Source organism: Haemaphysalis longicornis, unplaced genomic scaffold (assembly GCF_048455015.1).
Source record: "Haemaphysalis longicornis isolate Haplotype H1 unplaced genomic scaffold, Haemaphysalis longicornis Haplotype H1 scaffold_1, whole genome shotgun sequence".
Classification (NCBI taxonomy): Eukaryota; Metazoa; Arthropoda; class Arachnida; order Ixodida; family Ixodidae; genus Haemaphysalis; species Haemaphysalis longicornis.
In genome coordinates this window covers 240,870,701-240,888,153 of record NW_027526203.1, presented here as the reverse complement: position 1 = coordinate 240,888,153, position 17,453 = coordinate 240,870,701, and the positions used below count along the sequence as shown (strand labels likewise).

Below are 17,453 nucleotides of genomic sequence, written 5' to 3'. Positions count from 1 at the left end.
GGAGCGTCCACCAGCGGGTGGGTCGGCACCTTATCGTGGGAGAAAGCGGCGAAACAAGTGAGGGTAGGCCGCTTGCATAGGACGATTCCGCCAGTGCAACCGTCGTCTGCTAGGCTGTTCCCGCAAGCACAACACAGCCGACACAGTCCCTTTCCGTTGCTAATCAGCTGCGTGTATTCACCGGTGTAACCAAGGCTCACGCGCAATCGCTGTGACCGCCCGCAACCATGGACGCATATGGGGTGTTTGAAGCTGAAGGTAAAAACAATGTAATTAAATGAATACTCTGTATATGCAGTGCAGTATCAGACAGGGGAAGGAAACGTACCTCTGCAACGGTAGAATGGCTTTCTATTGCAACAGAACGTGGCCAAATGATTGCCTGGGGCCTACCAGTACTTTTGGGCCATAAACTATGGCTTACATAGCTATGTACAGTCGGTAAATCGCTTATCTATAACAGCGATTTCAACTTCAACCAGCTACATCCGAAAACTGCCGAAACATACTCGTTCCAAACATGTCGGAGGCAAAAGTTAAGGGCTAAGACTTCAGAATTCCGCAGTAGTTTTATTGAAATCCCCCACCGGCGGGGCAGGATAGGGCTGAGTACGAAAGCTGTGTTATAGACAAGCCTTTTACCGGCTGTACTGGTGAAGCCATATGAGGCGATCACCGGCATGCATGCTTGCTATTCAATGAAGTCGCTGTGATTCTACATTGGTCACAGTGTTCCCCATCCAGTGGCAGGTGTTGCTGTAGCAACTGTTTGCGTTAGTGGAACCCTGGCTCAGCGCCTGGAGACAGGCATATTGAGCACAGAGAAAAAGTTGGCGACTGCACTAAGCGAGTACTGTGTGAATTTATTGTGCCAACAGCAAAGTGCAGAATTCCGTTTCACTCATTTATAAAAAAGCCCTCACCACAGTCATACTCTGTAACACTAATAAAAAAAGCACAGCATTGCTTAATACATCGAAAGCAAGAGTGCAAGCTTACCTTGATGAAGTTGTTTTGAACTTTTGAAGGCTGGTAAACAGCAAACATGCAAATTATGCAGCGAAAATGAGTGAAGGCATAAGCATGTCGCATCAATGTATTTATTGTCCCATCCAAGAGCCACTGTGAACATATTGGTACCAGGATTTAGTTTGTAGCTACCTACCAGCATTGCCATTTTCGCAACCAGCATACTGATGTACGCAGGCTGCTTTATGCAGGAATCAACAAAATGGTTACTGTAAGTGGTGAACAAATGCGACGTTAGGTTACGGTAAAAAGATTGCATGAAAGGAACCCTAGAAAAGCTTAGCTAGAAAAAAAACAAACCCTAGAGCAGAAGTGTTTCGATCAGCATCTGCCAGCACAGTAGAAGCAGGGTAGCAATATCTATCAACGAACAAAATAGGCTTCTCAAAACAGTGCACACTGGGCACAACAACATGCAGCCACAGTGAACAGCAGTGGGTGGATACAATCTGCAACTTGATAACAGCCAGAAGTAGGTGAGGCAGCCTTCTACCCCACTGATCAGAACCTTTTGAGCCATACTGACAGTGCAAGATGGGAAAGGGCAGCTTAACATTTTTCAATCCATTGTTTGGGCAGACATCAATGGTGCATAAACAAAACACTGCAGCCACAACGTATAATGTAAGTTTTAACTGACATTCACGTGGTGAAAGCTGATCCCCTACGTCACACCTTCATGAATATGTTGCTGGAGGAGGTGGTGGCATCACAAAAAAGTTTGTGAAAGGTGCACAATAGAGGTTTACATGGGCAGTGAGGACGTGCCAGCTCTCTCACAGTCATTGGCACCACACACAGTCCTCCTCAGCAGGGTCCCTCAAGTGAATACCACTTTGGAACACAGTGGGCTAAAATACCACACAGAATACTTCCACTTCATTCTTTCAGTTCAATAAGCACGTACACAAGTCTTCAAATGGCTGCTCATGGTAGTTAAATGAAGTTGGTTTCATGCTGTGCCAAGGCTATCGCAAATGAAGCCACTGCTATAGTCACATTTATGCATACAATGGATGGTTTTGAACAACCAATTTTCTTGCACCCGAGAAAAATAGTTTGAATCTTGAGTGCCTAACAAGCAAGATTCAAAGAACATCTTCCATGCACTACAAGGCACTTTCCTCACCACTTGTTTTTCTCTTTATTGTGCAGCTGAATGTACAGGATTGTTTTTACTATTTACATATCGTAGGCTGCAATCAACCTCTCCCCAAGCCCTTTTGCTTTTTCAACAGTGGCCCTTGCTAGAATTTTTGTGTTTTTGGCAGCTTGGCGGCATGCCTGCCTTGTCTTGCGCTGCTGATGATCCATCCAATGACCCTGACTTGGAAACTGGTTGCATGCCTGGTGCAGCTTCATGTGTTGCCTGCTGGTCAGCTCCTTGCACTGCTGACACAGCTGGGACCTGTATCGAAATGGATGGCATCATTGAAGGTTTTGCAAGGCTTTTGTACAGATATTTAGAGCACAAGTATGTACTCTTAAAATCCAGCACACCAGCATGCTTATTTACAAAAAGGGTTCCAGCAACATAACATATTCAATGACTCTGGCTTTCTCATAAAAACACACAGTTACGATCAGCTGCGCGCTGCCGTGTTGACACTGAAGTCATTACTTAAACCAAAGAGAAGGCACATACAATAAACTCACAGGACGCCAACAATGTTTTCAGAGGTCGTGCTTTAACAAGACATGACTTTAGCAGTTGGATTATTCAAGACTGAACAACCACACAAAATGAGTAAATGTTTTGAACTTATTGTGGAACAGCTACGGAACAACGAATGCATGAAGGCAGCTTGTGTATTATGGAAATGGTACCCCAGAGGCACTATTTAGTTGCTATTTAGGCAAGCACCGTCTGATCAGCAACATTTACGCTGTTTGACACCTTCGCACGTAATTTCAAACTGTTCCTGCTCTTCGGCACGCTTGTATAGAGGCACTGGAAAAAATAGAGAGCCTTCAATTTCACACGCGTACCTGGTTATATCTGGGCGTGAGACCTCGGTTAGACAGGTGATGATTGGTACTTGTGGGCGTGTAATGTACACACACGGTGCTTAGATATATCAGTGCGCGTTATTGGTCATCTAATAGAAACATTCTACACGGGAATTTTCACAAAATTAGGAACTCCCGTAAAATGCAGCCCACTGCTCCAGAACGCCCTGCATGCCTGCCGCTCTTAGCAAGACGAGGCCGTCTTCTGGAAGATTAACACGAATGAAGTACGAGAATTTTTTCGCTGTGTGGCCTGATAAGATACCCTGTTTCCTACGTTTGTCGCTCTCAACATATAAAATTAACATTTGCTCACAGAAACAGCTCTACAGTGCGTCAAGACATCAAGAATACACGAATAGTACAACAAAGAAAGAACCCGATTAACCATCCGGTCAATAAAACATCGTCTGCGTGTTAGCGACGAACAGAGGTGATATGGTCGAGTTCCGTGGTCGAGTTGGCCGTTATGGCTTGTTTAAGGCACCAAAGCAAACGATCAGATGTTACTCAGCGTCCTTTCACGATTTTGTCAGCATGCCGACCGCACGTCGGGTAAGGCGACAACAATTACACTTATGAGTGGAAATGAACAACAACCGTGTATACTTACTTGGGGTTATATGACGCGTCGCTCCGCTACTCGTAGTCTTCCAAAACGAAATTTAACGCTGTGCAGCGGCCCTTCAGCAGACACATGCCACCGATGCCACCGCTGACCATGACCGCCGACTCGCAAGCAAAAAAAAAAAACGAAAAAAAAAATACGCTGCGCCGCCGAATCACCGGCTCCGCTAAACTCAGCCGCGTATGCCGTTCACAAATCACTTTCCCTCTTATAAAAGAGTACTTCTAAACCTTAATTAAAACTTAACGTATAGTACAAGTTGTTTATGCGACTAATAATTTATACTGTAATAAACATTAGTTGTAGCTTTTCAATTTAAAAAAGATATTTCGAGTCAAGTCAAGATATTGGCATAGTCAAGCCAAGTTTGAAAATCACACGTCTATCTGGCATGGCCGCTCTCATGGGGGTTGAAGCAGACGATCAACGGCTCGCATAGACACTAGCGCCAGTGTCCCCTCTAGTGTATATTAGTATGAAACTCTATGCTCCGACCGACATGACGACTGAGTACAAAGCCACAAGCAGCACAATCCAATTGCAATCCGAAGCCTGTACGGCGTGCATAATCGACATCACGCACTCATGAAATCACGGGTGTGGGGGGCGTGCTGGCGAACGACTGATTCTCTTCGTTTTCCGCTTGCTCCTTCAGGCTTACAAGTTTAAATGCCACAATGCATGAAGCCTACGCCGCGATCCCGATACTTAAAAAGTTGCCACTGAAGATCGAGTCCGCGGCCGCACACGGCGACCGACTCTACCTGGGCACAAAAGAGGGACACCTACTTGTGTACATCGTTGCCGAGAAAGATAGCGTCGACGGTCCGAAGTACGCCGTCTCGCTGAAGTGCAGCAACAAGGCGTTCGCCAAAAAACCGATCATCCAACTGTGTGTGATTCCCGAGCTGGGGCTGCTGATCAGCTTGTCCGAAGGTACCGTGAGCGTGCACAACCTCAGCCTGGAACCCAACACGCCGCCGATCGACTGCCCAGCCCTGGCCAAATGCAAGGGCTGCTCGCTGTTTGCCGTCAACGTGCAGGAGAAGAGAACGCTTACGGGTGAAGTGAAGATAACGCTCATGCTTTGCGCAGCCGTCAGGAGGAAGCTCGAACTGTTCTACTGGAAGAACAACACCTTCTGCGAACATCCGCAGGGCTTGTGCGTTCCTGACACACCGCGGTCGATAGTGTGGTGCGGTGACGAGTCGCTGCTCGTCGGCTTCAAATCGGAGTACAACATGCTCAAGTTGTCCGGCGACACCAAGCAGCTTTTTCCCACGGGAAAGCAACCGGAACCGCTCTGCGTGAAGCTGAGAGAGAACAGCTTCGCACTGGGCAGGGACGACCAGACCATCTTCGTGAACCGCGAAGGCCAGCCGACGCATAAGTACGCCGTTAGTTGGTCAGAAGCGCCCATCAGCCTGTGCTACGACTACCCGTACCTTATAGGTGTGCAGACGTTCGGTGCCGAGGTGAAGACGGTTGAGCGCCAGCTAATACAGAAGGTGAATCTGCCTTTTCGTCCGAAACTCATCGTGCCGTGCAAAAAGGGCCAGTTATTCGTAGTTGGCGAAAACAGTGCGATCTCGTGCTTTGTGCAAACGCGCGTGCAGGAGCAAATTCCGCAAGTGCTCAAGGACAAGTGCTTCGAGCTGGCCCTCAAGTTGGCCGATCTGTCTGACCAAACTGACGAGGAACGCAGGGCGAGCAAGCGCCACATACAAAACCTGCACGCATTTGACCTTTTCTGCAAGAAGAAGTTCGAAGAGTCACTGACCATTTTCATGGACCTTGAGACAGACCCATCGCACGTCATAGGGCTGTTCCCCGATCTTCTGCCAGATGACTATCGAAATTCCCTCTCGTACCCTGATCAGGTGCCCGATCTCAGGGATGCTGACTTGGAGGCTGGTCTGTACGCGCTCGTGGATTATTTGGTCCAGGTGAGGTGCAAGCTGCTCTCGGACGGCCAGCATGAGCCCACACTCACGGGAATAGTGCAAGGGAGCAAGACAGTGAAGAGCAAGAAGCAGCTGCTGCAGATAATCGACACCACAATGCTTAAGTGCTATCTGGAGACGAATGTAGCGCTAGTGGCCTCCTTGTTGCGCCTTCCAGACAATTTTTGCCATCTCGAGGAGTGTGAACGGGCCCTTAAAAAGCATCAAAAGTTCAGCGAGTTGATCATACTCTACCAGCAGAAGGGCCAACATGAAAAGGCGCTAGAGTTGCTCATGAGAGAAGCACACAAGGCAGACTCTCCCCTCAAGGGCCACGAGCGAACCATCGGATATCTGCAGCACCTAGGCAGGAAGCACATAGAGCTGATCTTGAAGTACTCGTTGTGGGTCCTTGCAGAGCACCCGGAAGAAGGCCTCAAGATCTTTGTTGAAGACCAGCAAGAGAAAGGGGCCGATGCTCTGCCGCGCGAGGTGGTACTCGACTTTCTGTCCAAGAAGGCGCCTCAGCTTGTCATCCCGTACCTCGAGCACGTAATCCACAGGTGGAACGACCCAACCGAAATGTTCCACAACACGCTCATCCACAAGTACATAGAATCCATCCGGTCTCTGCTCAGGCAAAACTCTCCCGCGGATCCCGGGGAGCCCGGTCCGGTGGGCAAGCTGCGCAGGGACTTGGTTCACTTTCTCCAGTCCTCCGACCGATACACGGCCGAAAACTTCCCCACACACCTGCTCAATGACGGGCTGTTTGAAGAGGCGGCCGTAGTCATGGGCAAACTCGGGCGACACAGTGAGGCCCTTGAAGTCTACATCTACATCCTGAAGGACCCGTGCAAAGCGGAGCAATACTGCGCCTCCCAGTACAGCCGGAACCCCGAGCTCAACCGAGACGTCTTCCTCATCCTGCTGCAGATGTACCTGCAGCCGCCGGATGAGGGCTCCCGGGTCCTGCTGTGCAGGCGCACGGCAACCGGCCTTGTGGGAATGCCGCCCTCCCTGGCAGTTCTCCAGCGCTGCCCCGAGCAAAACCTGGAGATTGCCCTCCGTATCCTCATAGACCACGTCAAGGAGATCGATCCCCTGCGCGCCCTCCAAATGTTGCCCGGAGACGTGCTGGTGTCGGACGTGCGGGACTTCCTTCGAGAGGTGCTTGACAAAGGGACCAAGGAACTGCATGCGGCGGGACTGCAGAGGTCGCTGTTGTTTGCGGAACACCTGCAGGTGAAGGAACGCTGCATACGTGCCAAGTCCCTGAAGCTTACGCTGACAGAGCTCGATGCCTGCTGTGTCTGTCAGAAGAGGATAGGGAGAAGCGCCTTCGCCAGGTACCCGGACGGCGCCATTGTGCACTACTCATGTCGAGATGGCTATGAGTCGAGACTGGCGTCCTGAGTCCCTCTCATCTGGCGAGTTTGTTAGTGAATAGGATCTGTATCGCCACGTTATGCGCTAAAGCTCGACAGTGCCCTATGCAATTGAATGCAGTGTCAGGTTTTGGAATGCCTCAGGCTGTTTGTGCGGACTTGTGACGTTTGCATGAATGTTGCGGCTGTGATATTTCATGCTTTGTAGGTGTGTGCAAATGTGCCACCATCCTTCAACGTTTTTAAAAGACCAAGTGGCAAAGCTGTGTAAGACTACTAACGGCTCAATTCAAAGTTTACGATAAAAGAAGCACCGTGTGTATTTTTACTTCATAGATATGTAAAAAAGAAAAGAATGCAGGTATAGCTCGCAATCGCTGCTTGTACTGCCTTTGGGCCGCAGTGTTAAATGTGTGGGAGCCAAAGTGGCCGGTTTGTACTAGTAATGGTGAGTGGTCATCTGTGCTTGCATGGCACTTGAAAGATGTACTTGAGACCCATTTTGAAAACAAAGTACGACTACTGTAATGCGGCTTCATAACATAGCAGAGATTAATTTGCTGTAACCCATGCTACTTTTCCACATTGTTTGCCACATCTCTTTCAACAAAGTCAACTGGATTGTAAGTATTTTTCTTTCACGGGTCTGTTATCCAAATGAGCCTTAAAAAAAGCAAGAGTGTACATTTCTGCCAAGGCAACAATGCATCAAGCTAGCTGCGTGCACTGCCTCCTTGATGCTGTTTTGACCTGTGCTGATGCCAAATTGTGTTTGCAGTTGCTCTTTGTTTCCGTTGTTGGCATAGCCCCTCCCCCCTAGTTCTTGCTAACTTGGCTACCTAAATATAACTGGTATCTGTTGTTCATCCAACTCTGTCGGATGAGCTATGGATACCGTATGTAGTATTTATGAACAGTGACAAAGTGCATCAGTGCAGTACGGCTGGTTCTTGCACTGTACGGAGGTACACAGTCTCTTCATGTAAAATCGGACTTGAAGGTTTAGGGTGTTGCAGCAAAAGTGGCATGACAGCTTGGTAATGGAGTATGTGTACATTTTTAATGCTGAATATATTGTGTTCACAACCTGGATGTCCCATTTGCTTTTCTGCATCTGAAAAGCAGTGGTTTTGTTTCGGTTATGTTATGTTGGAGGGAGGGAGCAGCTGTCCCTTTTCCCTCCCTGCCAGCATCGGATTTTGCAGGATTTGGTTGCGGAGTAAGCGTGGAGGCTGAGGAGTGGCATCTTCCAGCTTCGCAGGAGGGCTTGCTAGAGTTGCTCGACAGCATGTGTCGAAGAACTCTAGTGCCGCCTCGTTACAGAGCCGTTTACTGAGATGTATGGGAATACGACGCTGGGCAGTTCTTTCTCGTCTCGTTTGAGTCTTTGGTGACGGGTAGAGCATAAAGTATGCTTTGAGTCGTTGGTGGCGGGTAGAGCATAAAGTATGCTTTGAAAAAATGAAAAAGTTGACCGTACATCAGTTAGTTTTATTGCTAGTGTTTGCCAGCACCAGAGTTAATTTGCAATGTTGCAGTTTATCATCTAGGCTTCAACGTTGCTACATTTTCCTATAGGGATGCTAGGATGGAGGCAAGTGGTACTACAGGTGTGTGGGGCTATGCAGGTGGGCCAGCTCAGCTGTGGATGGGGCTTATGCCACATGCTTCCTGGGGTTCAGTTCTTTAGGTTACCACTTTGGCACTTTGCTTTTGCTGGAAACAGATAGGATGTAGTGAAAGGTGGCCCAACGTTGCACTGTGCAAAAGCCACGCAGTTGCTCACAAGGATTGCCCATAAGGGCTTTGCACTTGCTCAAGCCTTGGGCTGTGCGCAAAAAATGTCTGCAAAAAAATTTAAACGAAAAAAGGCATAGGTTTTGCTCATGCTGTAAATTTCACATTGCAAAATTTCACACTGCAGCGAAGCAGCCTTACAGGAGGGTGTGCTGCAGATGGCGACAATTAATAATTACTTTGAAGTCCAACAGTTAATGTGACAAAGAGCCGAAATACGAATCACCCAAGCCCTGTTTTATCTCTTTGCCAGCCTACGGGCTAGTTCTATAGAGAAGCGAGGGAAAAAAAATAAAGGTGGGGTGGGCAGTTTGCCTGCTCCAGTTAAATGAAAACCAAGGCACTGTGCTCGACATTAGTCGGCTGCGTACTGCTTGTGCAAGGAGTCAACGTGGTGTCCCAGAGATTGTAGCACGTGGAAATGAATTGGTGGGCTCCCCTTATCTCAATCGCAGGGGCCAGTTCTATCCACTGTACGAGTTAGTACTGTGAAATGTCGTGCATCATCCACCATTGCATTGTTTCCTTTTTATGTGTGCTTCGATTTCAACTTGTTTTCTGGCAGTGCAGTGCAAAAATTAACAGGGAGTAAGGAATGTGTCCAGTTGCTGTTACTCATTTGCTTCTCCACTGCTGAGGGGGTGAGGCTGTAGAGCATTGCAACCAACCGGCCATCTCGGAAGAAGGTGCACAACAACCAGAATGCACTGTGAGAGCTGCTGCATGTGGCACAATCTTGCACGACACGAAAACCCGTGCTAGCTTTGGCTTTTCATTCACATCCGTATACCTCTGAGCATGGTAGAAACATATTGCGGTACGCTGACAGACTTCTATCGACTGTACTGCTGGGACTGGCTGGGATAAGTCTGGTCCGTTTGGTGTCTATTGCACGAAGAAACACGGTCGACAGTTTTTGGCCTGCATGATGTCCAGATATGGCCAACGTTTTGTGCGTTTCTTCATGAGATTGCATGTAGAGAGTTATTAAGGGCCAAAGAGGAATTGAAGCCTGTATCCTTTTTGCTGTCCTTCTGTATTCCTGTAATGCAACAGTGTTGGAATAACCAGCAAAAGGTCACAAAAATTTTTTTTCCCTCCCTTACTAGTACCTACGGTGGAACCAAATTCATTGCATGGTTTGTAGGCTCAAGTAACTACGGTCTTCTGATCTTCTGATGCTGGTCTCAAATAGAGGAATGACACTGCTGCAGTTGACAGCACATCTTGTTTAACCCCACGTGATGCTTACTAGAACTTCTCTACTCGGTGGTACCATGTCACATTTTCAGTTCTATATATATTTCAGGCTTTTGGTTTGTTGCATAAAAAAATATGATCCATCGGTCACCCCTGGTAGTGTGGCCAAAGGCACACTACTCCCCCTCAGAGCCTTGGCAAATGGCTGGTAGTCGACAGGTATAAACTTCGACTGCAGTTTCAACTGGTGTAATCTCGTGTGAAGTGCATGCTGCCCGCCGTCGGTGTTTTTTTTTTTTTTTTTTTTTTGTGCACTGGCTTATTACAACGGCAAGTGGAAGCTGGACAAATTTTTCTATTGCACATACAGTTCATCACTGTGGAGGTCTTTAAAAATTTTGCTACTCTCAAACGCTTATGGGTACGGGCTTATATGCATATAATAGCCACATTTCAGTCGTGCTAGGACGATAAAAGACAATATCGCCATCTTTACACATATACTTTCAATCCTGTCAAACTTCCGAGCATAACTTTTCGAGTTAGCTGATGCAATTTGCAGAAAAATTGCACCAACCTGTTAGCATGCACACTATTGTCGCTTGAGGTTAGATGGACCACGAACACAGGTTCGAAATCTGTGCACGGCAGCAATGCATTTGCGAAATTAAATATTCAAGAGACAACACACTGCAAAACTACAATCATTTCAGCTCAAAAGAAAGACTGTGTTAGACACAACAGACTGCACGTGCGAAATATTTTGCTGCCAGACTTATAGGGGCAGTTGGTGAGGCTACAGGAATCAAGGTATTGTAATTTCCTTCTAAATGCAAATCCAGAATATTTGAGTGTGCTGCTCAAATTAGCTGCACCCACTTCTGTCTTAAGAAATCCCGCATGGTCACTTTACATGTGGAGGTGGTTTCTCGCCCAAAAAGGAGACAAAGCTTGCAGCTACTGTAGCTGCACATGTTAGAGTAAAAAAAAATGCCAAAGTTGTGCTACGCACTGTCTGCCTTTGGACACATGCCTGTGTATGCAGAAGCCCGCAACCCTTTTCAGGCAATTGTGGCGTGCACCCTGTATATATATATATATATATATATATATATATATATATATATATATAAACCAAGAAGCTGTCAAACCAAAGTGCCGTGTGCTTTCGAGCTCTGCAGCTTTTGTACATACGCCATTTTCAAGTTGCATTTGAATGGTGTGTTTTCTGTCTACTGTGATTGACTGGTGGCGTGCCTGTCTTTTTGTAAAAAAAAAAAGGAACAAGAGTGTGTTCTGGACTTTTCTGGGATCAAGGTATGCACATGTATGTACAACTGTAGCTCATATTACTATTTAAGAAGAGAGAGAGAGAGAGAGAGAGAGAATAAATTTAATGGAAAGATACATGCCACCACCTTTGATGCACGGACTTCACCAAACACTCGAAGTGCTGTCTAGAATTGTTACTTGCAAGATGATTTTACAGAATAAATTGAAGAGTGCTGTGTTTAGGAAGAAATGCAGTTGCATTATTTCGAGGGCCCCTGGTAGCTAAAGAAATGTGATGAGTGTCAAGCATTCGACTAGGCACAGCTCGACATGCATGCAAGCGCTCATTTTCACTTCTAGTTAGAAATTTCTTCTTTAGCTCATGGTTACTTATGAAAAAGAAATTACACGCAGCAGATTGTATTTAAGGCAGGTAGTTTCTGTTATCTAATGCATCTCTACTGATGAAAACGGAAGCTATCAGTGTATTTGATGGTTTCCTTTTGCACCAGCAAAAAAAAAAACTTTTCAGAGCAGAAATATAGCATTGTTGGTTTACATTCCAGTTATAACTAAGGGTGCTAGTGAAGGGAAAAAAAAGCAGCAAGAATGTTTGGGCCTCCAGCTTGCATTTCACAAATACAAATATTAACAGAATCTGCTAATGCCTGCTGTGGTGGCTGTATAAGTACTTGCAGCTGGGCTAGTCGATTTGTGAGGAATTTCGGCAGTTACAATTAAAATAGACGAGGACAACAGAATCGAACTAAGATGGCACTACTAATGCAACCCGACTCCCAACTAATTTTTATAAAAAGCTGTCAACTGCGCGCATATATATATATATATATATATATATATATATATATATATATATATATATATATATACATACATACATACACACACTCACACACCACCTCAACAACAAAGAAACAATGATAAATCAGTCATATGGGCCTTCTATGTCAAAAATGTTGGAGATGTCTCCATAAGCACACGCTCCATTGCCATCAACAAGAAAATTGGATTTAAAAAAAGCATGATCTTCATGACTAGGTGGTTAGAATCTGTGCTATTTTTTGATGACTTCGTATTTTGCGCCATCTTTGTTGGCACCAAGGCGCGTTGCTGGTGCACGAGTAGGTTCTTTTTTTTTCTTTTCCTTTTGGTTTGGATAAAAATTATTCGGTAGTCAGCGTTCGTTCTTGCTGTATTTGTTCCCGTCTGCGGTTCTCATCCCTCTGTGCTTCTAGTACTTTCAAAATTCATTTTGCTGGCTGCAAAGGTTGCATGATGGAGCTGCCATGTGACAAAATTGGCTAATAAAACATCATCTTCAAGCACCAATCTAAGTATGTCGTTACGTTATTAGAGCAAAACTGGTGACTAGGCGAGTTGGTACAGATGCATGGTAATTAATGGGGCAACAAGCAACGGGCAAGGAGCTAAGTGGACAAAAAAGAGGTGCTGACTTAGAGAAAACCAAGCTTTTAAATAAATGGCCACAGGTTGAAACAAGTGAAACCAAAACAGTGTAAAAACACTACAAAACCTGGGAGGCACGTCAGGTGTTGCCGGCGTGCGAGTCAGTTGCTTCCCATTCAGGGCGACAACAGGAATCGCCAAACGACCTACACGTGTGGAAGGCGCTTGAGGTGGGACCCAGAACTGGAAGTCTTTTGTTCGTGGGAAGTACTGGTGCACAAAATGGATGGGAAATCACCCAGATTCTTAGCCGACACTGGTAGAAAATCGATCCGTAACACAACTACACTAAAAAAGACGTGTGCTGTGCTGATAGGTTGAGTCGAGTTGTTCAGACATTGGAAAATGCAACCGTATGCATTAGAGTATGTACTTTTGGCAAAGTAAGATTCCTGTGCTGGGCACGTCTGGTGTCTAGTAAAAGTCGAATTATACCAGGTGGTTTGCAAGCTGTATTTGAATGAACTATTTGTTAAACTGGTAACGTTGCCTTGGAGTTTTTTGCTACATTAAATGGCGTAATGTCAAGTGATGACAGCGCAGAGATGGGTATGCATGTCAAATATGTGCTTGGTCCCTTACTGGAGTCTGGTCATAACTCAACGGTAGATACGAAGGTAAATCCCCCAAGACTCTTGCGGCATGTAAGACAGGAGTGGAAAAGTGTCAATATATATTGTCATGCTTATAATGCTGTGCTGACAAAATTTTGGGGGGCTTGAAACAACGTGTAAATTCAAATGGTAATTTTGCGCAGAGCTCTTCAGTACAAGGTGCCCAGTAGATCGACTTGGGTATATATTTGTGTTTTGCAACGAGAGTGCTGTAGTTCCAGTTGCATTCTTTCACAACTTGTTTTTTGGGTTAAGGAGAATGTAGAATATCCGCTGTGGTTGTGCAGTGGCTAAGGCATTGTGCTGCAGGGCCCAAGGATGCGGGTTCAATCCCGCTAGTGGCGGCTGCTTTGTGTAAACACTTGAGTGTCGCGATTTCCTGGGCACAACCTGGGATGCGATGTCCAGATGGTCGAAATTATTCCAGAGCCCTCCACTACGCCCTGCCAGAGCTCAGGTGTAACTGTGGCATGTAAAATCCCCATGAATTTTTTAAATACAGATTTCATTTTTTTTTATGTTGCAAACTTGTTCATTAGTAGTAAACACTTCTGAGGCCTTCCTCAATTCCATACTTGCTAGAGCTTCAGCTTCTACCAGAGAATAACGAGAGATGAATAGAGCTGTATTAGCTACAGAAACAACTGTTTCAGAACGATTTAGGGAGCTGTAGTCGATGATAAACAGAAAACATACTAACACGACACTGAGAAAGGATCCCAAGGGACGGACGGTACTGCCTTGCCAGCTGATTTATGTGCCTAAAATTATTTTCATTGTGTTCAGGTCTTGAGGTCACCTTCATTATTTAACTTGTGTGCTTGACTGAGGTTGTATTTTACTGCAGAGAACAAAATGCAATCAGTTTTGGCTTATGTAGTGCATGTCTGAAGTTAAGCAGCAATCCTTTGCAGCAAAATTTGGGATAATCTACCCTCTAAATCCTGCAACATCTTTCATCCCTCTGAACTCTAGACGAACCTGGAGTGCAGCTATACCAGAATGGCAATTTCAGCTTTGTCATTGCAAAAGCTATAACTATGCGAAATATAGTGAGGAAACACTAATATTTCGTTAAAATTCACCGTGCAAAATTTTGTACTAGCAAGAACAAGTGTCATAGTGTTGTTTGTTGCACTAGCTAATCCGCAAGATTTTAAATGCGGCAAAAACTGCAGATCTGACTGGTATGTCCCATATTGTGGCCAGTAGTTGACTTCACGGGTTAAAAAACAGAATTGAATTGAATAACATTTATTGAGATGGGGAAGGCCACATGGCCATAGTTGGGGAAGGGGAAGGGAAGAGGAGGAGGTGCTGGCGATCAGTCAGTCATGATGGGCTTTGAGAAAAGGCACATTCAGAAATGTAAACAAAATTGGTCATTTAGAGGACTTTGAAGTGTGACAGCTCAGTAACTTCTCAAAATACCGCTCCAATATTTCAGGTTGGGTTGAAAGGGGAAGAGAGGTGAAGATGCAGGGTGTTACATCGATAAATGGGTGTCTTTAATTAACGAGGCCGTGAAGAAAAAATACAAGTTTAGTTCATTAAAAAGACTTCTGTGTTTCAACAATAACGACACCCACTTTATCATAAACTTTGAACTATTATTGGAAATATTAAAGAAAACATGTAAAGCAGTGGTGACCCCCTAGTTACTTTCTGGCAACTTTTCTATGATGTCACAGAATCTTGTTTGTTCGATTGGCGTCTGCCGACATAAGCCATTGTCAAGAAACATGACTGGGCAACTGCAGGGGGCATCCTGGTCCGTTTGTTTGTATCACTTGAATGCTAATGTGCAGTTAACACACGGAAAATCACGTTTTTGGTGATGGCCCATAGTGCGCCACTTCTGTCCATATCTCGTCACTGTAGCGCGAAATTTGAGTTTGCAGTACTGCAGGTGTTTTTTTGGGGGTTAAAAAATGTTTTTCGTGGATGGAATGGAACTTAGTGAGGTACTGAAGGCCAGTTCTTTCAAATTAAACAAAGCCACACATTTTGTTTCCATGGCCCCATTAAAAATAATACGAGGTAATAACTTCCGGGGAAAATTTCCGTTCAGAACACCAGTGGAAACAAAACCCTATAAATTAACGTGTCAGGTCATTGTAGCTGCCAGAAACCATTCCAGAGGTGAAGGATCCAGCCTTTTGGCTTCAGAACATGTTGATAGTATTTTAGCGCAGTGTTGTGCTATACTGCGAAGACAGAAATTATAAAGAGCACTGCAGAGCACTAACTTTTGACATACTGCACAGGATGACTGTGCTGCTACACACACATTGTGTTCTTTGACTGAAGAAGGCATGGGAAAGGGGCACAATACTGACGTCATTTGTGCAAACATCAACAAATTTCCACATGTATGTGCACCAGGAATGGTGGAAGGCAGTTTGCAGTGCGTCGCGTACTAATATGTGCCTTGCGCTAGTGTCGTGTTGTTACAGGAGCATCCTCGCTCTACAAAATACAGTTCCAAAAGGCTTGAATCTGGCCACCCATTGTCCGTCACTACTGCGTGCAGTTGCACATCCAGTTTAGACGGAACAGGAAATTCCAATCTTGCTCAAGCACAGAGGATCAGCTGATGAAAGGATGTAAAAAAAAGCAAAACTTTAAACGACACCCACAACAATTGCCCATGCAACGTCACTTGAATTCACACACGTGGCTCTACAAAGAGCGAAACCAGAGATTCCGCCAGCCGTTACCTGAAATTCATGGGGGCGGCGTCCCGAACGCAGCAGCAGCGTCGGCCACGCCAGGCTAGAGCGGCGGACGCCGCCGCTGTAGCCCGGCCGTGCATCGGCAGTAAAAGAACGGAGAGGAGAGTCTTTCATAGGGCGAGACAGCGGAACCTAGCCATCCGGATGTGCTATCTTGGGACTACACCACTGCGGGACACAAGCACAGACACTGAAACAATTCGGCATGTGAGCTTAGCGATTCCCATTTATACCGATTTAAACTGGTTAGTTTTGCAAGTTTGAGAATTGCGAGAAAGCTGAGGGAACTTTTATAATCGCTATTTATCACAACCAGTTGCCCCTTTTGCCTTTTGTAATACCTGTTAAAACACGGCCGAATTGGTATTCACTAATTCAGAAAACGGAGTTGCATTAGCGGCAAGCAGTGCGCAAAAGGTAGCGTTTCTCCAGCGGCCAGATGACTGTATGTGGTCTCTACATTTTGTTTTCCCGCCCTGCAAACCAATCCTCAACGTATCTTTGCCGTACAGCCACTTAATTCCGTTGGGTCCGGGTCACCCAGGAGGTGCTGTCGAACAAGTTAATCAAGCTGTGTGAAGGAAGCGCGCAATGGACGCTAAGCCCGCCAGAACAGGCCAAGAACAACCGTCGCTAAAGCAGACAACTAAGCCAACCCTCCAAGGTGCCCGCCGGTGCGAGCAGGCAGCTGTGCGCGGGGTTTGCTGGGTAATAGTGCCCTATCGCCACGCAAAACCGCCCTCCCCATTCGCGTGCAGAGTTTCTTGTTCTGCACGCCACGAAGGAATCGTTGGCTTGTAGAGGTAGAAAGCTTTGCTTTAAAAGAGTAATGCTTTTTGCCCCAGTCAGCTTTGTGCTGTCCTCCTCGGTAATTCACACACACACATGGAAAATAGCCTTTCTTTCAAGTCTATTAAAAAAACCATCAAGCCCGTGTTGTCGCCATGCCATGCTCATTGCTGCCACTCACTTTTTCCTAAAGGCAACACAAGTTTTTACACAGCGATGCTTTTCTAATAGTTTTTACCTGTGTACCTTTTCAAAAAGAGCAGGACAAGACTATTCTGTTTAGCTAGCAGGTATAGTCACAGATCTTAGCAGGGCACTTCACCTTCCCACCGAGTGGTTCTGCACTATGAATGTGCTCTGGAATCCCCACGATAGAGGAAAGGTGATTGCCACATAAAAAAAAAAAAAAGGGGGGGGGGGGGGCCAAAAGTTGTCAACGATAGTTTCTTGTGCATCCTTCATGCATTTGGATTTCTACCACAGCTTCCGTGCCGCGTGAAGAAGCCAACATTACCGCGCATGCTTTGAAACCCCCCCCCAAAAAAAAAAGGACAAGCCAC

The 17,453-nt window shown here is 45.9% G+C and overlaps 1 protein-coding gene and 1 long non-coding RNA gene across 2 annotated transcripts; one reads left to right on the top strand and one right to left on the bottom strand.

Moving 5' to 3' along the window:
* Positions 1-1,082: 1,082 nt before the first annotated feature.
* LOC144143225 (uncharacterized) lies at positions 1,083-3,769 on the bottom strand. Its single transcript, XR_013317080.1, has 2 exons — positions 3,653-3,769; positions 1,083-2,437 (listed from the first exon to the last, which is right to left on the bottom strand). It is a non-coding gene; the product is annotated as an uncharacterized LOC144143225 (long non-coding RNA).
* A 430-nt stretch (positions 3,770-4,199) lies between these two features.
* Positions 4,200-11,101, top strand: Vps39 (vacuolar protein sorting 39). Its single transcript, XM_077675005.1, has one exon. The coding sequence runs from the start codon at positions 4,345-4,347 to the stop codon at positions 7,024-7,026; it is 2,682 nt and encodes an 893-aa protein (XP_077531131.1). The 5' UTR covers positions 4,200-4,344; the 3' UTR covers positions 7,027-11,101.
* The last annotated feature ends 6,352 nt before the right edge of the window (positions 11,102-17,453 follow it).